The sequence below is a fragment of the Hetaerina americana genome, unplaced genomic scaffold (assembly GCF_022747635.1).
Source record: "Hetaerina americana unplaced genomic scaffold, ioHetAmer1.1.p SCAF_3, whole genome shotgun sequence".
In the NCBI taxonomy this organism is placed as follows: Eukaryota; Metazoa; Arthropoda; class Insecta; order Odonata; family Calopterygidae; genus Hetaerina; species Hetaerina americana.
In genome coordinates, this window is record NW_027286874.1 from 16064812 (window position 1) to 16088038 (window position 23227).

The window sequence follows — 23227 nt, forward strand, 5'->3', positions numbered from 1 at the left end:
GCGGGAATCGATTATAGGGATTTTGATAAAGGATGTGAAGAAACGACTTGTTTAAACTTTGATATGGAGAGTGGTTTTTTACGGCGCGGACAAACGGTCATTGAAGCAAGATGATAGGCTTAGATTTCAGGCTTTTGAAATGCGGTTGTGGAAAAGGATGACAACGGTGAAACGGACAGAAGGGAAAACAAACGAGGGAGTGCTAGGCATGGTGGGGGAGGAGAGAGGATTGCTGAGAGAAGTCCAAAGGAGGCAGGAGAGACATAAGCAGAGCATTTTGCTGGACAATGGAATGTTGAAGGCTGTGGTAGAGGGAGCAAAGTTGGGCAAACGAGGAAGGGGTTGAAATGGGACAGGCACGTTGGAGATAATGAAGGGAGGGAGGAAGTATGCGGGACTGAAAAGGGGCCTCTTGTAGGTTCGGATGTCGGGTTGTTTTGTTAAAGAAAAGGCAAGGAAATGTATCATTGTAATCTGGGTCCATCCAAAACCTACCTTAACCGGTAAAATTTCAATGGAATCGATTATCGAGCAACGTTACGCGATTATGTTTTGTGCTAAACTGAAAAAAATCTCTTGAGGAGACCAACAAAATGATTCGTGAGGCTTGCGGGGACTCTCTTCTGTCCTACTCACAAGTTTCGAGGTGGTTAAAGGCCTTTCAGGAGGGTCGGGAAGAGGTTCACAACGAACAACGTCTGGACGGCCGTCTACCAGCTAAACCGACAACATTGTGGCTCGTGTTCGACATTTGTTGGACTCTGACCGTTAATTTGAGCATCAGATGGTTGGCAAAGACCTGAACTTGTCGTCTATTGTTGTTTCGCATTATTACTGAAGATTTAGCGATGAGGAAAGAGTTCGCCAAGCTCGTGCCCAAGGTGTTAGCCACAACGCGCAACGAGTCCGCGAGTTCCTGGTCAAACACCAGGTGCCAACGCTGTCACACCCTGTAGTCCTGACGTCTTCCCAGCAGACTTCTTTTTGTTCCCCCGGATTAAGGCAGTCCTGAAAGAAATCCGTTTTTCGTCCATAGAAGAGATTCAATCAGCCGTGACGAAGACCTGGCGAGAGGTCCTCGAAGACGCCTTCCAGGGCGCGTACAGGTCATGGCAGAGTCGCTGGAAAAAATGTGTTGAGGCCTAAGGACAGTACTTTGAAGAATTTGAAGTGTGTTCAAATCTGTACAATACATTTCTTTAAAAAATAATTAAATTACTCTTGGAACGCACTCTGTATATAACAACAGGAGACTAAGTCGGCTTAGTAATTTGAGGACAAATTAAATAAATGATAACATTGACTTTCACAGTGACAACGCTTCTGCTATTCAGGTGGTGACTATTTGAAGCGGGAAAAACATACTAAATGATGTTATCAAATTATCCATTATCGATATGAAATCATATCATGGAACTTACCTGATGTATATTGTAATCTCGACCCTTATTGAAGCAACGGGATATTGGGACATACACCGCACAGCAGCTGTCGACGATATTGGCTTCTGTCGATGAGAGTGAAACACTTGATACCGCAGTAAAATCATGGCGAGAGAAATGATTCGCTCGATTTGGTAACAGGGATACTTGATCAACAGGGTCCAAATTTTGATAGTTCAACGTAAGGACAAGTAAACACCCACTGAGAACTGCAAATTCTTCTCATCCTTCCGATCGATCCTGCATGGACTACCGCGTATGGTAACCGCATCTGCGACTACAAGCATAGCAGCCCACTCTTTTAAAAATCATCAAAGCATGACTGGGTCTATCGGAGAAATGAGTTTGCTAGAGAAGCATCTGGGAAAACCCAAAGGTTTGCCTGATTCAAAAGAGGGGGGGGGGTTATAGGGTGCGTCGACAGCTACGGTCATTTTGCAATTGAAAAAAATATGAGCATTCATGCACCATACACTGAGGAATTTATATGAAAACAACAACCGGACTGAATTCTCTCGCTGTTAACTATTGTAAACTGTGTGAATATACCGGGGACTAATTTCGAAAACGTGACAGTCGCTTGACGAGAGCAATGATTAAATTAAATGAATGGCATCTATTACCGTGTATCCTGATAGGTCTTAAACATTCTATGCAATGCTGATGATCCTAAAATTAAGTCAAAATGATTCCAGGCGTCGTGACAACATAGTATTTTCTACCACTGCTATGGTCTCAAGTGTATCTATCTTCATACCCCTAGATGACGTTCACCTAGGTAGTCGCCGTTATGTGCAATCTTCTATTACCGACTCTTAACGAGATTAAAGTAACGGTTTCATTATCTGCGCACGTTCACAATTAATTCATTTACCGGATGGGACATAGTAACGAATGCGAAGATCAACTCTAAGATTTAAAAATGCAATTAACGCACCCATTAATTCATGGATGAAGTGGCACAGTTGGGACTGGCGTATTATATTTTAGAGGATCCAAAGTACATATAGGGTGTAGCAGCATAACTTGCTGATTTAAAGGATTTTCCAACTGAAATAGGTAAGTTATGCTACAGCACCCTATACACGAATTCGTCATTAAAATTAACAAAACTAGCAATAAGTTATGCGATAATTTTCAAAATATTAAATAAGACAATACATTTAACTCATTTGAGTAATATTTTTCCAAGCTAAGAATTCACATACTCTAGGATGTGGCCGGCTTGAAAAAGACACAAATCCACCCTTCCAACACGCTCGGAGCGCCAGGTGTTCCATTCAATAGGTGCGAGTTGGGCTGCTTCAAGTTGAGGGAGATATTATTTCATCAGGACCTCGCTGAAACCTTCCCTCGTTTCAATTCCGAGTCGTGTTATCTAACGGTATATTTTCAAAGATCCCGCAAAACGGATTGCAGTCTTAGTCAACGAAGATTTTCGCTTACAGACGATGTTTTTGTATTGTAAAATGGCATTACATTCACATTTTCACACAAAAACCATGCCCTATATCGATACAATTTATTTATAAGGAATAGTGAAATAAACCAGTCTGTTACTGATTGAATAGCCAACATAGTCACCAACAGATGCTGACCTACCCGAGGCAAAGTCCTTCCTCCAGGATTCTTTTTGCCTTCACTCCTTTAAATGGCCCAAGAGTAAAATAAATCAATCAATGAAGTAAATATTGGGCGATGATGAGATATCAACGTCATTGCTGAAATCGAATCGTTTGTTAAACACTGCGAAAGACATGGCTAGCCACTATTTGATGTGTAATGACACAAGAGCAATGCTCCTTGCTAAAACTAACACCAGACTCTTGGTTAGTTATAGTAACAGTTATAATAAGTGTATGCACTTAAATTCTGAAATATCGTCTTTTTTATTAATTCATTAAACGGAAATCTTAAAAAGCTTTTACCAATATGGGCTTGAAAAATTAAAACAAAAAAATGATGATTTTTTGAAATTTTAAAACCGCTTACCTAAACTCAAATCTTGCACCGATTACGCACTAAAGTGCCGATTACGCACTAAAGTGCCGATTACGCACAAATTCCAACTTCTCCGAATCGTCGATTATCCTGACCTTTGTCAGAATGCAATTAACACACGCACCTTCACTCCTAACGTGCCACCCATGCTGTCAGCCGATTATAATATCAAATGTGCATGAATGGTCTATGTTCTATAGAAAAATGCCTTCCTATTTGTTTAAAAAAACTATTTCTAATGTTAATTGAACCCTTTACGAAAATCGACGGCCTAAGAGAACAGATAAATCTAATAATTCGTGTAATATTACAAAAATAGTTCATCAAAAAGCGTTTTCTGAAAGTTATTGTATTGAATATTTGAATCTACATACACCACTAAAAAGGCCACCCAACCTCAAAATATCTGTTGATAAGTTGAACTCCACGAACAAAATAACAGGCTTAAAATTTGTTTAATGAAAAACAGGAGATACCAATTCTTAGAAAATTTATATATTTTTACTGAAAAAAAATTACGCATATGACTTGGAATGATCTGTCACTATATTAGGTCAAGATTGAACTTATTTTTTGCACATGATTGCTGAAGGATTATTTCGTGAGTAGTGGAAACGTAGATCCATCAGAAAGTGCATATATTCGGGTAAAAGTGCACTGTCCACCCAGAAACCACTACTGCCCGAAGATTAGATAATCAATGAGGCATCAAGCAATTGTGTTATGTAATCACTCTGTATGCCCTGAACTAGATCCAGAAACAGACAGTAAAATTTATTAAAGTTTAATTTATTAAAAGTAAAAGTTAATAATAACATGTCCATCACTTTGGCTTAGTAATTGTCTTATCTAAGACTTTTTTAGAAGGGCGATAATAGATATTTAAAATCATACAAAACAATGACTAACAATAATATCACCAGGTAAAATAATGACGCATATTCCCCATCTCCGCTAGAGTACTCAAGAATAATTACATCAAAAAACTTCTTCAATATGCATCAGCAATCAGTTAAGACCTTGCATCCAAGGTCTCTTGAACAAAATCACCGGTGTTACCATGGATTCCTTCCTTTTGGGTCCAATAAAAATGCACGAGACCAAAGAAAATGAAAGGGGGCATGACATGTTTCACACACTCCCTAAGATTTCTCAATCCGTGGGAACAACTCTGTAATAGCTTTAGAGGACACAAGACATGTGGGAAATCAAGACAAACTATTATTCTTCTGAAAGAATGGTTTCGCCCGAGGAGATATTCACAAGAGCCTAAAGAACAGAAGAGTGTGAGGAGAGAAGGAGACATTGACGGGAGTTAAGTGGAGCCTTCTTCAAGAGTTAATCGCCCTTTTTGGTGGAATCTTCTTCCGCAAGCACCTCGTTGAATCGACTGAGACTGGCCTTCACTTCTGGTTGACTATCCTGTTTCACCTCCTTCAGGACGGAACACAGAGGACCCTCAGTCAAGGCAATAAGCTGGAATCGACGACCAGAATCTGTGGGGTAGAAATGGAAATATTGATTCGCACTGGACTTAGTCCTCCAAAAGATGAAAGTTTGCAGGCATAGTGTGAACGCCAAATTCGAAGACAAACTAAGATGAAAGTGAGTAATAAATATTAAATATATTAAAGACCTGATTCTTGAGAAAGTGCTTTCACATCAAATGGCCCAGTTAAAAAAATAATGAAACATACCAGGGCGAAGCACAACCACAATTCGCCCCGAAGGATCGAAGAGAGATCACGAGATGTGTCGCTTGGAGGGCTCGCGGCGGCAGAGCGGAGTTAGAGGATGATGAGAAAAACGAATTTCCGGAAACTTTCATTTGGACACCCGAGATAGATGTTTTCATCATTTTTTTAACACTCTGACCTACACAATATTTCGAAAATTAGTGACTGCCAATACGAATAAAAACTTCGACATTCCTATAAGAGTTGTAAATTCTACAGAAGCGAAATTTATTGTATCATTCAAAGTAACTACTGACTAGCGACGTTAACGCCAACATAACCGTAGACGAGATGAGTGGTTTCATGAATAATCTAACCTTGAATACTCAAATTAAAGTTCACCTTCTTCTTTTATTTACTAGAGAATAATAATTGATTCATTAAACTGAATTGTTCCAATGACCAAACGACCTTATCAAGTATCCCCTGATATTTCTGATTTCTGACTGATATTTCGAAAGGAAGAATTCACACGGAGAATACTCTAAAAATAAATGATCACATGCGTAATGGAACTAGCAAAAACAACGTTTTTCGAAAAGTTTTCTAAAATAGATCGGTCTTCGACGGAAAAAAATACATTCCACACGTAGCATGGACAGAAAAACCTCCAAAAGTGTTCTCCAAGGGCATCGATAACTATTTAGGCAGCTCAAAAAGCAATCAAAGATTGAGACGAATGCCTGGAAGAGAAAATGTAAAATGAAAGACCACGGGGCGGGGTGGATAAACTATACAGCTCGTGTCAAATAAATGTACGAGTGCTCGTATACATTTGTCCGGTGCATACAGCTCATCACTCAGACAAGGTTTCTACCGCGCAAATTAAATCGCAATCCTACATTCATTAAACCCCAATCCGAAAAATGAATAAATACTCAAGCAACAGAAAATTAGGAAAACTGTGGAATTAAACATTGGACATACGACGATAACACAGCAATAGCACAAATTAAAATATCCCCGAAGAATCCAACATGTGAACACATTCATGAAGACTACGTCCTCAGGTTTGTTACGTACACAGGTATAAGTGTGTGTACATAAATATATATATATATATATATATATATATATATATATATATACATACACACAAATATAATACATGTTAGCCGGCAAGTAATCGCTAGAGTGTGATTACACACCACGCATACATAATAAAAAATGAAATGTTCCTTAATTTGTAGTTACAATATAAAAATGTAAAATATTCGAATAATGCATATCATGACAACTACAAGTACATGTACTACAGCATCGAAGTGGGATATACTTCTCCACGCCTGCAAGAGGAGCGGTTAGTTACAAGGACAATAACTAAGACGAGATAATACAATGAAAATATACTAGACTATTTAGAATGGAAAAAGGGAAATACTGTTTCCCCCATAGTGCGGCAGGATACGGTCATTCTAATCCCTCGTCGTTCGTGGGAAAAATTACATCTTAAATCTACCTGTTCTGCACGTAATTTCTTCTACCGTAGCATGCTGGGGCTAATATATATATATATATATATATATATATATATATATATATATATATATATATATATATATATATATATATATATATATATATATATATATATATATATATATACTTATATATTAATATATATATATTAATATATATATATTTATATATATATGTATATATTAATATATATATATATAAAATAACATCACTAAAAACACCAATGCATGCAAAATATTTAATCTGTAACTTAACCTTCGCTCCAAGTGATCTCTAACCTAAATTCTCTAACAATCTTTATACGCGACTCAGTTTATCATAACAACGATGAATAAATTTAGCTCCTCTACGCAACCTAATTCGAAAATCAATCCAATTTCGTGAGGATCGCACATAATAGCAGCATATTCTAAATGCCTAACTAGCGAAAGATAACATTTATCTTTAACCTTTCCGTCACATTTCCCCAATACTCTTCTAACAAATCCTACTTTCCTGTTAGCTAGTCCACATATTCCCCGAATATATTTCACATAGAAGCGGTCGTGAGTGATGGTTACGCCTAAGTCTTTAATTTATTCCACACTTTCGGTATTTGTATGGTATGTCGGTATTTTCGACGCAATACGCATTCGGCATGGAACCACTACTATTCCGAAAATTCATTAATACACACACCCTCAAGTTTAATTTGCTTACCAAGTGCCGCACCAACGTTGTTTTTCATTGGGTAGTCTGCTCAAGTTATTTTATCCTCAAGACTACGGATATCTTGGTAAATTGGGTCGTCGGCAAATAACGTAACTTACCACTCAGTTAATACCGTTAACCTTAAGAAAGAATAAAAGAGGTTCGATAACACTTCTCTGGAGAACACTTTAACTGACTTCTACTGTATTTGAGCTAACACTATAATATGCCGTACCCTTTGTACGCGACCATTTAAAAAGTCTTAAATCCAGCCCAGGATATTTGTATCTATGCCATAGGCTTCTTTCCAGCATTGTTAATAGTTTACCATGAGATTACTTTCGCTGAGGAGTTTTTTAAAGTCTAGAAACACCGCGTCCACTGGAATAACATCTCCCGAATCCTAATTATCAAGAACAAAGAGAGTAAGTTGCCCCTCCCAAGAACTACCCTTTCGGAAATCGCTGTTTTTTCATCAGTATCTCCTGATTATCAAGGAATCTCATTATCGAACTAACAATAATATGTTCCATGACACTGTATGATATGAATGTGAGGGAGATAGTTCTGTAATTTCTCGGTTCCCTCATGTCTTCGCTGAGGGGTTGGGTAAGGCCGAGAGGGTCTAGGAAAGGGTCACAGCGGCGCCGACAACATCAGGGTCACAGCGACTGGTGCAACCCGCAACGGCCTATGCCTTATTGACAAGACTAGGTCACTAAGAAGCAGGTAATACGGAAAACAAAACAAAAATGGACATTTTTCTCGTTTGAACCAAACGCGATAAAAAAGAAAAACATGTAATCACCTTCTAAAGTAAGAACACAAAGGAACCTTCAATATCGGCACGCTAACTTTTTAGCTATGGGAAAACTTTCCGTAACTATCCTCCCTACAATTATGATTCCTCCATGTCCTTACTTGTACCTCGCCTTGAAAATACCTTAGCCCAAATCAATGAATCGGTTTCCTTTTTGTTAGCGGCAAAAAACAGCACCCTGAGACTTAAACAATGACACTATTTCGACAGGTTATAATTGAACTGTGTTCTGTAGTGGATAACTGATAATGCTGCAGCCTTGAACAGTTATGGTTAGTTCATAGTTGTTATTCTGGGGTTTCGACAAGCCTTTTTCTTAAATTACACATGTATACACATAAGGCCATTTAAGTAGGTGTGCTATCTCGGAAACATTCAGCCTATTCGATGAGTGAAAACATCTGATGGTACTTTAGAACAAATGTGGAAATTTTCGCAATTTTATCAATAACTGAAGTAATAAAATTTCGCCCATCCTTGAGAATATCGCGTCGACAGGTTTAAATCCGGCGAGGCCAGAGGCCACCGAATATTCCTCATTAATCGCAACCTTCCCTTTCTCCCGTACTTATTTTCAAAGGATGCCAATTTTTTTCCAGCACATTCTTGGTAGACTTGAAAGGATGCGTTAACAAGATAATGCATAATTTATCAAAAATTTCCGATAATATCGATGATCTAAGGCAAATATATCCTCCATCACCTCGACGGCCACAATACTATTGAATGATCATTGTGCACTACCCTCCACAACACAATGGATTTCGATTTCATGAAACGTGAAAGAAATAACCATCTGCGCATAACATAGTAAGGCTTTTATACACACAAAAGAGGCCAACTCAATCAAAACGTAGAGCAGCAGTATTTGTGATAATGACTATACCATATGACCTGAGCTGTCGGTCGACTCCCATAAAAACTACTACCATGAATATACCAGGCAAAATACTAAATAAAAAGAATACTCAGAAGTGGTGCAAAAAATTAAAGTTTTAGAATCCTTCGGCACAACATATAATCGTGATGGAGACGATAGTAAAATAGAAGCCCCGTAAAAATGGCGCCTGTTTGGCAGGAATTACAACAAGGGTTCAGCAACGCAGGTGTCATAAAAGCTTCATATGTGTGCTCTGAAAGTAAAAGTTCAAGTGAATGCATCTGCCTTGAGAACAATTAGTTATGTATAAAGATAAGTTCGATCTTTTTAACGGGATTTAAATTGATGTTCCTTGACATGTGAAACAGATATTTTGACGTGATTTTTCGCCTTAATGCAATTTAGCTGTCTCCCACAATCTATGTATTCAAGTATTTTCAGTACGATAACATCAGATGATGTTTTGTGCAGTAGTTGTGGCAACTTTGAACCTTTCTGATTTAAAAATATTCTGAGTCGAATGAGCATTCCACTTTCGTCCAATTATTTCTACTTTGACGTTAGTGATCCTGAATAATTCTAAAGTACGAAAGACTTAAATTTGATTCTCGGTGAACATACATAGGAGATATATTGACGATAAAATAATCAGAATTTACTAGAGTTCATAATTTTTTCCACAATTGTCAGCATGTCGATGATCTCAAGCTGCCTGCGTGACAATACGATGTATTTATTTACTTTGATGTGCTTCAGAGACATTCTATATCATCAAGACAAAGTACAAATAATGCTCCAACCAACAGCATAAGTGGTATTCCTCCAAAATAAAAAGTATTCCAGAACAAATATATAAACAAAAACAAACAAATATAACACGATGTTCGAATACGTGAACAACTGAAATGATCTTGGCAATGACATACGAATTAAACCATATGATTATGACCGAATTCGTTAACGAGGCAAGTCTGTTTGAAATAATACAGTAAGTAAAACAAATATAGCCAATAAAGGCTGTATATATCACAGAATTGTGAGTCGCGTGGTTTCACTTCGGTAACTCTACATATTAAAACCTACGTTTCTTCCATAATTTCACTATTTGGAAACTCGAGTTCAATAAGAACATAAGCCTGTCGGGTTAATTTCTGCTTACAGGATTCTCTATGTTTTTTAACACTGATGTGTCTGTCCTTGGATGAATTTTTTCATCCGCGTAATGGCTGTGCTTCCCCAATTACTTCTTCGCGTAACTTTCCTACTTGAATGAACTCCGCACTTTCGATTACTCGCAGCAGTTTTTTCGGTGTGATGAAGTTAAACTGCGCTTTCCATTAAACATACAAAAATGGATTCCATAACAGAGGGCGCGGTCTTCCCAACAACTTCATATTCTTCATCCAGGCGTGAAAATTTGCTACTGTATCTTTTTGCGCCCATTCATCATCAAGTGTTACAAATTTATTACTTCCGATCCAAAGCACTGATGCTTTTTTATCTAGTGAAATCTTCCCATGTAACCAGTTAAATGGAGTGACAATTAACCGTGGGAAAAAACTTTCTCCTCACAATTTTTTAAAACTCTTTCCAATGACTGGTATCTCAGCTTTCCATTTGCTTCGCACTTGTTTCGGTGGCTCGTCCAAACTTTTTCTACGCACGTCCTACACTTTTTACTGTCATAATGTTACATGGGTGGTATCTTTCCTGATTCCTACCTCAGGGGTTTTTTTTAGAAACGGCTATTTCACTTCGCGTGCATTACGAATACGATTCGTCAGCTCCGAATGAGTGAGTGATTAGGTAGAATTCACTCAAGTAATTCAGACTAAGGTAAAAGTTTTCACTTCACTTATAAACGAAAAAAATCCGATAGAACTCAAACGTCAGCGACATAATTATAAGTCACAATAATTCAACACGGATTTACGCTTAAGTAATCAATCCACACAAATATTGATTAGTTTGAACGTTTTTGTCATGTTGTTTGATAAATCCTTCCTACTGCAAGCACCTGGGACTCAAGGAATTTTATTAATTACATGATAACTAAGTATAACGGGCAAACAGGGCGAAAATTTAAAGAAAGGATAAAATAGCACAAACATGTCTAAAGACTAGGAAAATAACATCGAAAGTGACCACAAAAATGACTTTGTGACTAAATTACTTCATCTTGAAAAAATGAAGGTCAAAGAGTTGATGCTTTGGAGCAGTTGGAAAATTTGAAATGTGTCGATTGCAAGGATAAACTTCCCAATGAAATTTTGTATCCCTCCCACTCCTCACTCCTAGACCTACCACTCCTCCAAGTCAACAATTGACACCGAAAGATGTAATTATCTTTTCCTTCCACCTATGTACATTTTTACCTTTTTACCCCCCCTTCACCACTCAGATGGTTTATACACCAAGTTGACTTCTATGAGGACCACCTGATGATGACATTCAACATCAAAACCTTGGTCTTGTTTTAAACGGAGTGTGGAATTACAAAGTCAATTACTTAATTTCTTTTCAAAATGTCTATACAATTTTATTTGAATAACCTTAAACAAAAATTTTTTTTTTCAGCATGGAATGCATTATCGTATTTAACATTACTTTATATGGAAAAAAATGATTCACTAAATGAGCGTTTCGTTTTACATGCATGACAAAGGTCATGGAATGGAACATGCTCGTATTACAATGTTCCACCTTACGTACAAGTAATACAAAAAGAACTTACTGATTAAGTTCCTCCCAAGAAGAGTTAAAACATTTAAGGCTTCCTTCCTCAGTTTTGTGTATTTTGGAATACCTGAAAAACAACAATTTCACTCTTCAACTAACATTTTGATTGCAATCAACTTGATCTTAACATTATATAATCTACAAATTAAATACAAGGGAAAGTAAATTAAAAGCTCAATGTGCCAGAGATATATCTTCACAAGAATCAAGAACATACCAATGACATAAGAAAGAGTCTTCCCAAGCCCTTGAATCACTCTCTGCACATCTTCCTCAGCTTCTTCATCCAGTTCATCTTCATTGAAAGTTGGCAACATGAGACGATCCACAAACTGCCTCATGGCTTCAATTATAGCAATTTGCTCTGGACGTGTACTCGCTTGCAAACATACCACACACTTTTCCACAACAACTGCACGGAATTTAACTGTAATATTTACAAAATGCATTTCATAAAGGAAAATGTACGCTCAAAAATACGATAACAGACAACATAATAAAAAGAGAGCAGAATGAAACCCCACGCGAGACAGAAACTAACCTTGCGTTTCTAAATTACTGGGCCAGGCCTTGCCTAGAGATTCACATGCTGCTTCACGTAGCTTAGTTAGCTCTTCTCGATCGAAATGCGGAACATCATCCTCATCACTGCCCATATCCTCTCCTTCAGAGCCACGTTTTGGTCCATGCTCCTGGATGTAAAATGCCAACTCATGAGTCAAATTAGTGCGCTCAAAATCAATACATATAATATATATATTTCCTTAAAATTCCAGCTCAATCACTTAAGTGTTGGAAAATTTGTGAAAAAAATTAAGAGCATGCTTACCATAGAGAGCATATTATCTGCAATTGCAAATACATCAGCAAATCGATCAACTTTCAACGTGAACAACAGTTCTCCAAGGGTACGCAGAGCAGTACACCGATACAAAACACTTTGACTGCTTCCTTTTTTGCGAGCTTCAAGAAGCACAGCCTCAATGACTTCATTACAAAGTTTTCCATCAGTCTTTAATTCATCTGGAAATGAGTCTCTGGAAAAGAAAACAAGTTACTAAGATTAAATGACAAATAAAAAGTGACCATATTAAAATGGGTTCATCATCATTTGCTTCAAAGAAAAAAATTGCAATAACTAGTTTATAACACAAAAGCTTAAATGGAGACTTTATAATATATAAACCTCGAATATATATTTTTCACCAGTTTTTATTTAAGATTCAACATCAGATTATAATCATATGAATTTTAGAGAAGCCTTTGTGGATTTTATTGCTACAAGCCACAGCCAGAGTAAGTGGCAGGGGCTGAATACACACCAGAATAATTTTACCTGAAAATGACCCTACCGCGGTTGAACAAATGTTATTCTGATCTGCTATCGCTCGTGGAAAAAATGACATCTTAAATCTATCTCTTCAACACTTAATCTCTCTAGTTTTAATAGCATGATCTCTCCTATTGTAGTAAAATGGGGTAAAAATACATTTTCAGCATCACTGCTCAAGAGATGTCCTTCCAATTTATCCAAGAGTTTCAATCTGTAATTTAACCTTTGCTCTGTGAGTGATTCCCAGCCTAGGTTCTGTAATATAGTTGATATGCTACTAAGTTCATCATAACAACGTTTTACAAATCTAACTCCTTTATGCTGCAGGCAATCCCATTCTGCAATGACTACAACGTTGGGAGGATCCCATCTACAAGCAGCATTAACTAAATGATGCCTAACTAGCAAAAGAAAACATTTCTCTTTGACTTTGCCATCACATTTACCCAGTATTCTTCTAATAAATTTTTATTTTTTGTTAGCTTGTCCACATATTCCCCATATATGGTTCACCCAGGAGATATCATGAGTAAGGGTAATGCCTAAGTATTTAATTAAGTCTAGACATTCCATTTCAGTGTTCCCAATGCAGTAGGCGTTCAGGAGGGAATTGCTCTTTTTGCTGATTTTTCATATAACTTCTGATTATCGAGGTGTCTCAAGTTTGAAATAGCCACAATGCGTTCCATAACCTTACAAAAAATGGACGTGAGGGAAATAAGTCTGTAATTACTCGGTTCCTCCTAGTCTCTCTTTTTAAATACCGGTGTTACATTAGTCGTTTTCCAATCTCTGGGAAGCTTGTCATCTACCAGCGACTTCTTAAATATTATTTCTAGATATGGCGCAATTTCCAAAGCTAGATCCTTAAATATACGAGCGGGTATTTCATTGGGCCTGGAAGATTTATTCGGCATAGTATTTTTCAGCAAACGTTCTATTCCAGTATATGAGATTTCAATAATGACCATCTGTTGACCGGCACGATTTAGTAAGCTATCTGGGGTTTTCTGTGAGATATTAGTGAAGACGCTTTGAAAGAAGGAATTGAATTTCCAAATTGCTGGTAACTCTTTCGCCTGTATCATTTTTGAGTGAATTAATGGTCGACTTATTTCTCTGAACTTCTTTGATGTATGACCAAAATGTTTTTGGGATTCTCTTTCAAATTTCCCGCTAACCTTTTCATTTTGAATTCCCTTAACGATTTCCGAAATTCATTCTTGGCATTCACCCTAGATATCTTATAATCTTAAGTGATCTCATTCTTTTTGTTGCTAGAGATATCATCGGTAATATTTTTCATCTTGGCGTGGCACAGTCTTTGACATGCAAATGCCTTTCTATCATCTGCGTTGCGCCACTTATGTTCCGTGTTATCTTTATAAATTTACTGGAAATGAACTAGTTGATTGCTGAGGGCGTGATCTTAAGGAAGTGATTCCATGTATTCTTATTATTTCGGTGATTACTATCTTTCTTAAAACTTGCAAAGTGATTCTGTAGCACGCACTTTAGGCCATTGTAGTCCCCTTTTTTAACAAGTAAATTTTCCTTTTAGGCTTCTTATTTCGGACACCATGAAGCAAAAACTAAGCATTTACTGCCCTGTGGTTACTAGTTTATTTTATAGTTTCTATAGTTAAGACTTTTTTGGAAATATTCCTAGCTAACAAATCAAAAATATTATTGCCCCTAGTAGGTAAAGTGGCAAGTTGATTCAATTAGTTCAAAGTAAAAGAATTTGATGGCAATTTGCAGATATCTTTGTCTTTACCACCCATTTCAAAACTATATGTGCTCTGGTCAATAGCTGGGACACTTAAATCTCCACTGATTTTAACGTTACGATCCTTGTGCTGAGACAAAAAACTTTAGATTTGCTGATCTAAATCTAGTATTGAATTGTCTCCATTGACTGGCAGTCTGTAAAATGCACAAACATAAATTCTTTTGGTTTGAGGACTCATAATTGAGCACCAAATACTTTCCATTACCGGGAATTACCCCAGCCCAGTTGAAGCAATAATTTATAACTGCAATGAAGACACCACCCCTGATTCTATTTGTTCGGTCATTTTTGTGAATGGAAAAGAATTTTGGAAAAATTTTGCCGTCGGCAATATCAGTGGATAATCAGCTTTCTGTCCAAATAATTATATCTGTGCCTGTGCTTTCAATAAGGTAATGATATTCAGCAACTTTGTTTTTTACCTGTAACTTCGGCAATTAGCTACCAATACAGATAATGTTCCCTTGACATTACGGTTTTTTGAATTTTTAACAAGGATCGTCTTCTAATTAATATTCAATCCCTTATAAAATTTTCCATCTGATGCTATCTGATTGGTGTTAAATGAACTATTGCTAGCACTGCACCTCACTTCATTTAAAGCTACATATTTTGGCAAAGAAGACTTAAGAGACCAACGAATTGACCTACACTTTAATCCAAAAGATCCCTGCAGTGCCTGAATATTATATCCAAAAATAATGTAAACGGAATCAAACCCCTCACTTTTCAGTTTTCAATCCAATACCTTACCCCTCAACCACCGGACCTACTAAGTCATTCCAGTGACATGTATCACAACTAACACAGAACTAATGAAATAAACCATGTGTAGCATTTTAAGAAATCAATAAAGGACTTACAAGCAGGTAGATGTGCACACTGGTACAAGTGCACTTAAAAGGCTTTCCTTCCCTGTCCAAGTTCTTCCTTTAAGACCTCCAGTCAGCATTTTGACAAGCAGTATCCGATGATCCGGCCCCAACTCAGAACCTAGTTTGGCAGCAACAGTTCCAGCTGCTCTTGCAGCCTTAGAGGAGAAAATTTCACAGCTGAATTAGGAACCATAAGTTGCTGCTTGAGACAGCTGCGGAATGCTTTGACTTCGCTTGTGATTTGTATGTTTTGTGGCATTTTTAAAAACGTAGCCATATACATAAGTACTGTCATGTTAATATTTTACTACTTATTTCATGATTTAGCAACATATTTCAAGTCTGATTATGTAAACATCAAAGAGAATACCATAAGATTTTGAAAATGATAAAAATCTTATTTTATATCAGTCTTAGTTTTGAAGATGTGCATGACTAAACTATAAGAATCACTTGATACAGTTAAGTCTCTTGACGGAAAAACACAATTAGGCAAAATAGAATTAGTAGTCCTGCCCATCAACATTAGCAAGTTGAAAATTGGATAGTGCGAAATATTTGATTCAACAACATCATTTTTTCAGTCCTACACATGACATTATATTAGATATTGTGTACATATGATCCAAATATTTCCTAATGAGTCCCCCAGACCATCTCCTTGACCTCTATGAATGAATATTCATCAGAAAATAGTTCAAATTCAGATTTCAGCCCCGTGTCTTATTATCCTCATGGATTTTACCCATCCATATCTCATCATCCCTCTTCCCCTACCCTTCTCCCCTTCTTTTCACCTTCCATGCCACTTCCCTGTGATCTATCTGCAGTCATTTAGTAATCATTCTTTGCCTGATGAAGGTGGCCTTACCTCTCCCCCTCTGACTTTCTCCTTTCTCTCTCCTTCCCTCCCTTAAATACCTTTCATCCCTCTACCTATGCTTCACGTCCATACCTTAGTGACCACCCATTATCTCTTGCAGCTTGAACTCAGTTAAAGTGCCACCAACATCCAGCTGGTCCAGCAGATACCAGTCATTGGAAGGATTCTCTACTGAGCAATTGAGCCTCGAGGGGTCCTATTCCCCTCTCATCTCCCATCCCAACCCTCTTCTTCCTCACTTCGTCATCATTGGCCATTGAAATCTCTCCAAAAAATATTATTATTCGCCCAAAATACTTTAAAAATAAAGTAATTTAACACTTTTATGCAGCTTTCACTTATATATTTAAAAAAATATTTTTATAATAGTATGTGACATTTCACAATTTAAATTAATAAACTTAATATGGATTTTGCAAATGTGTCAATGCCTCTGGAAGGATTCTATATTTACTCATATCTCTTGCACTGACAGCAAAATTATAACTTCCTGTTTATCGTGAAATTTTTGTCAACCTAAACACAAGTTTTTCATTTTTGATCACTGATTTTTTTAGCAATTATGCATTGTGCCCTGTTATTTGTTTCCTGTGCGTGGTTCTCTTTAGTTAAAAGCCAATGACCTCAATTATGAATTAATAATGATTTGACATATGCATACAAGATGCTTTCAGAATCTTTTGAATTATGTTGTAAAAAACAAAAGTAAATGGAGTGATTAAGTATTTCCACATCTGAGTAACACACTTTCAATTCCCATACATATATCATTTTAAGTCCACAAGTAAACATAGCTTTTAGTAATTCAATAAGAATTTATTGTAGGACTATGTTTCAGTGAAAACTTGCATTTTGACCAATTCCTTTCACTATTGCTCCAAGAGTAAATGGCAAACAAACAGTGACCATATTTAAAATGTGTCCATAATCATTTGATTCAATCACAAATTTGCAATTTGCACAATTACATGTTTTTGCAAGTTGTGATAAAATGCTGAATTTTGCCACATTTACATTTGATTTCAATAAATCTAATTTAAAATGGAGTAAACATAATCCAACAGCATTGTTAAATTATCCATCCTGTATTTTGTGATATTTAGATTTAAAAAAAACAGGATTTACATGCGCTCAAATTCTTCACAGTACAATTTGATACAGTTAAATATAAAAACCTTGCATCTCTTTGATTTCACTAGAAAGAGACTATACCATTCGATAAAATCCAGAGAGAATGCAATGATTAATGCTTGACAAGATTATATTCAGTTAAACCAGTATTTACCTGAGCTTTCATTACCCATGACGAGGAGTCCAATGTAAACTGAATCAGTTCACATATTTGTTCCAAGTGGGTTCTAACTCCAGCCTCAGTCCCGGGTGTGCCTTCTGCCCAAGCTTCCTCCCAGAGCTCCACCGAAGCCTTGCTTTCTATTTAAACGTAAAATAAAACAGAGTTCCCTTCAGCAATCTACCAACTGTGTTCTATTATCCACCTGACTTAGGATGGGACCTTCACATTTGCTAATGATTCTTTCACCTATATCTGCATTAAACATCTAAGCTGGACAGTTCATAGCTTTACACGACAGAGACCCATTTCCTATATCAGAACTAGGACTTAGGACCACTTTGGAGATCAGTGCACTTACCTCCTTCCACTTCGTTTGCAAAGTCCTACAACTACTGTAAAATACACTGCTGATGCATCACTTTCCACTGGATTTAAATGGGAAATGGCTCTAGATAAGGTTACTTCAGCCCTAATTCACAGTGATTATGAAGGTTTAGAATCTTAAACTTCAATAAGTCTCTTATTAACTGCTCTTTGGATGTTCCAAACCTGCATGCTACCAATACATTAAATAAGTACCAATAAAAAACAATTAGCTACCCTTATTTTCAGAAGTTTCAGGCATACAATATGGTTGCCTTTAACACATATTTTGATAATATCAAAATTTTAACAGAAAATAAGAATTTGCAAAAAAGTTAAAATGATATACATGTAACCTGTTGGTACATATAACCTGATGGGATATTAAGAGAGAAGTTTGTAATACGGTATTGAATTTAAACTTGGAAACCCTGAATTACCCTTCAGAGCATGGAAACAGGGCAGCTGAAAGGCATTTTGCCCCAACTCTGACTGTGAAGAGAATATAGAGAGCAGAAGTAAATTTAGTAATTGTAATAGTATGAGTAAAAAAATTTACATTTATATGATCCCAAATGGCCGAAGTGAGAGGAACATGTTGAGAAGAGGATAATAAATAAAAGGAAGAATGGGATTACTGTTTCAACAATACTGATTATAATTGAAGCTAGAGAATAGGTGATAGGTATGTCTACTGCTGACTTTTCTGGGACGTCACGGTGTAAAAGATACATAAAGAGAAATGGTCAGTGCATACATACCAGAAGTACAATAACCCAATAGTGCCAATTGAATAAGAAAGATAGGGAATAAGGCACCAACTTATTACATCACACGAATGGCAAGAATGAAATGGCTGCCAATTTCTGGTGTTTATGATTGAAAAGGTCCTGGTAGAAAGTTACAAGTGAGACTATCCTTTTTAAAACATTAAATTAGCAATGCACTACATGGAAGTGAAGATGACAATGTTAAAGAGAAAAGTGACAGCCATAGTTAAAATAACTGCAGAAATGATTTCCAACAGTTACAACAAATTCTGGGATAAATAAACATTGATATATGCGTAACTGGTAATTTTTTAATGTAGCAATTCAATTTTCTTCGCATTAACTGTTAACATCAAAATACTTTGATCCTTTTCTGTCTGATCCAAGTATTTTTTGTTCATTCTAACCTGAAAAATCACAGTTCATCTTCTATGCCTTACGGGGTGGTATCTGATGGGTTGGTGCATCTTATGGGCTTGGAAATATGGTATATTATTTTTACAAGCATAAGATGTTATTGATCTTTTGACTGCATTGAACTCATTTCATTCATATTCAAATGGTGATGTTAGTTCTCCTTCACCTTCTAAACAACGCAAAGAACAGATACACCTGCATCAAGTCTGTCTTCCTCAAATCAATTGGCAATTAAAGCAATCAAAAATTGCTCCATATGTCCAGCCAATGTGGCCAATCCAGCATTGATTTATGATCAGATTGTTTTGGTGTTAACACCTGATACTGGACATTTGATACTGCCATCTAGTGCCCACAACTTGCTATATTAGCAGCATTAACTTCTGATTGCAAGTCTTTGATCATTAAATATGAATATATTTCTTGTACATTTTGCTCAGCATAACAACCATCTGTTACTTCTGACATCATATTGTATTTAGCACAACACCCATCTTTATACACTAAACAGAAACAAAAACCATTAAAACTGATTCAGTGGAATTGATAGGTAAACATTAGCTATTGCCAATTTACCATACACCTTATTCAAGGTAAACATGAATGTGAGAAATGTGATTTAAGTGTTTCTTCGACTTAACAGGAAGTTTGGCAGCAGTACTGGAGTTGGGCAATATATCAAATTGACTGGCAGAGATTGGAGGCTTTTGAGATGTGAATACAGAGATGGATGGAAAAACGAAATGAATGTAAAGGAAAATATAACAAAGAAGTACTAGGAAAGGTGGGAGAGGAAAGAGGATTATTGTGTGACATTCAAAGGAGACAGTAAAATGTTGATGCAGAGCTTTTTTAACTGGGGCTGGAATTTTTATATTGTGATATAGGGAAAGATTTACACAGCCAAAGTAGAGGGAGGTAAACATTAGGGATATTGGAAGGAATGAAGGGAGGTAATATGCATTCAGAATTAAAAAACAATTTATTTCAGTAAAGGGTGTTAGGTTTTCTCTGGTTAGTTGAGGCTAAGAAATAATAGGGATTTTAATTTTTTGGCCATCTGAAACCTATCTTAAACAGAGGACTACAAAATAAATTAAAAAAACAATTTTACATCATATCTTCCCCAACAGTATATTATTAAATGTTTAATTGGTATAAAATTCGCTTTACATTATTATATAATAAGGTAATCTACCGGTCAAGGTAGGTTTTGAATGAAAAACTGACAAATAAATATTTTGTTTCTCCTTACAAAAAATGACCCAACATCTTACTCTACAACAAGCCCCTCTTCATCTTCATTTACTTCCTTCCTCCCTTCATTCTGCCCAATATCCTTATCCTATTCCTGCCCCTTCCTCATTTGCCCAACATTCTCCCCTCTATCACATTCCTCAACATCCCACTGCCAATCAATATGCTTTGCATCCATTTTTCTGCCTCATTATGATTTCTCCTAACAATCGCCCCCCCGCCACCCCCCAATGTTTCCGCGCAGTACATAACCACACTCAATATTTAAGTTTTAACAAGTTTTTTCACAACATCCTTACTCAATGTGCCTGTCATCAATTCCCTCCTTGTAAAAGCTTCTTTTCCTAGTGCAATTCTTCTCCTTACGTCCCTACTACTTTGAACATTTTGGTCCAAAACACTTCCGAGATGTGTAAACTGTACCTCCCCGACCTGTTCTAGTTCTTGCCCTCCTACTTTAAAGTTTAGCTTAGCCTTTTTCTTTCTAGAAAATCGCATCTTTGTTTTATTAATATTGATTGTCATCCCATACCTGTTACACTGAATATCCAATTCACTCAGCAATGCTTGCAAACCCTTGGCTGACTGACAAATCAAAGCTTGGTCATCAGCAAATCTAACTAATTTTACAAATTTCCTGCCTACTTTCCTTCTTATTTCCAATTCGTCCCATGGCACTTTGATCATTTCCTCTCCTTGAACAGCACTGGTGATAATAGACAACCCTGCTTAACACCTCTTCTTCACACTGTCCATCAGGACTTTTCATTCCCCACTCGCACCTGAGAAGTCTGAGACACACACACGTCGTGGATTAGCCTCCTGTCCCTCCGATCTATTCCTATTTTCTGCAATATACTCATTATTTTTTCCCAATTCACTCTAACAAATGCCTTTTTGAAATCTACGAAACAGGCAAATACCTCCTCGTTGTATTCTATATTCCTCTTGATTAAAAATCTCATTGCTGCAATGGCATCACGTGTACCTCTCCCCTTCCTAAACCCAAACTGATAATCCCCTAAGTAATCATTTGCCCTTCTCTTTATCATTGTGTTGATGATCCTGGGCACCACTTTAGCTGCGTGGGATATCACACTTATTGTTCTGTAGTCCTCACATGATGTAGCCTTTACCTTTTTCGGAATAAGAACTAACACTGTTCTCACAAAGTCTTCCGGTCAGTTTCCTTCCTCATAGATACTACACATCAGTCCATTTGTGTTCTTGAGTCCACAATTTTTCAGCAGCTCCACAGGAATGTTGTCTACCCCTACGGCTTTATTTGATTTCATCTCCCTTAATGCCCTTTCTATCTAATTGTCGAGTATGCCTGGACCAAAGCTATCTTCCTCTATCTCATGTTCCTTTTCTATGTCTAATCTTGTTGGCCTAAGTTCTTTACTATACAGTTCTGCTATATATTCCTTCCATCTCTCTTGGATTTTTTCAGTGTCAGCTATTATCTTACCCGACTTATCTCTAACTGTTAGCTCATTTATTCCCTTTTTACTTCCCGATATTGATTTAACCTTGCTGTAGAGAGCACCAATTTCACCCTTCTGCAAACTTTTCATATCCTCAAACTAAATCTTCCACCAATCTTTTTTTGCTTATTTGTAACCCATCTCAATTTATTATTTAACTTTATGTACTTCCTTCTGCCTAACTCTGTGTGTACATTCTTCTATTTCCTTCTCTAATCTATCTTTCTAATCATCTCATTCGTGATCCATGGCTTCCTTGCCATTTTCCTATTAACAGTTCCTATATCTCCTTTTGCAACTTTCGATATCCCTTTTTTGATACATTTCCATTTTTCCTCAATAGTACTCATCTCTTTTCCCTCATTCATGATTTTCCCTACAGCCTGCTGACACTCCCTTTTTTTTCAGTGCAACCAATGCTTCTACAATCCATTTCCTAACCTGCCACCCCTGCCTTATATTTTTTAATCAAAGGCAACCGCTTCACTGAGGAACAGACACTGTTTGGACTACCTTTTGTCTGGCTCTTAACCTTTGTCCTATCTGGCAAGAGTGACCATACTAGGAGCAATTATCATTGCTCCCGCCAGCACACCTCTAGGGGTCATCCGAACACACAAGCTCTAACACCTCGTCGAAGTTGTTGACCATGGGAGGGTCACTTAACATATTCAGGCCTAATTGGTTGCTAGAATGAATTACGATCATAAATGAGGAAAATGCTCCATTTATGATATTTTCACGATATGATTAGCTCTGTAGACTGCATTATTATCACTATGTACGGAGCCCTTATACTGATGACAGTAGCATGAAAAAATGTTAACTGATACAATTGCACCAAAAAAGCATATTATTGCAGAAAATGGCAACAAATATTTTGGTAATTTCTGCCGTTATGGATATCTACGCTTTAGCTTAAAAAAATAGGTATGGTAATGATTATTAATTGATGGGATACATTTTACA

General features: G+C 36.8%; 1 protein-coding gene across 1 annotated transcript in view; it reads right to left on the reverse strand.

Annotated features, from left to right (window-relative positions):
- Positions 1 to 3976: 3976 nt before the first annotated feature.
- LOC139690599 (proteasome adapter and scaffold protein ECM29-like) overlaps positions 3977 to 23227 on the reverse strand; it is a 60730-nt gene continuing 41479 nt past the window's right edge. The window contains exons 29-35 of the mRNA XM_071588078.1: positions 17956 to 18101; positions 15776 to 15942; positions 12617 to 12824; positions 12329 to 12479; positions 12005 to 12214; positions 11783 to 11854; positions 3977 to 4939 (exon numbers count right to left, since the gene is read on the reverse strand). Of these exons, the coding sequence (XP_071444179.1) occupies positions 4782 to 4939; positions 11783 to 11854; positions 12005 to 12214; positions 12329 to 12479; positions 12617 to 12824; positions 15776 to 15942; positions 17956 to 18101 (1112 nt within the window). The 3' untranslated portion in view covers positions 3977 to 4781. The remainder of the gene's footprint in view (positions 4940 to 11782; positions 11855 to 12004; positions 12215 to 12328; positions 12480 to 12616; positions 12825 to 15775; positions 15943 to 17955; positions 18102 to 23227) is intronic.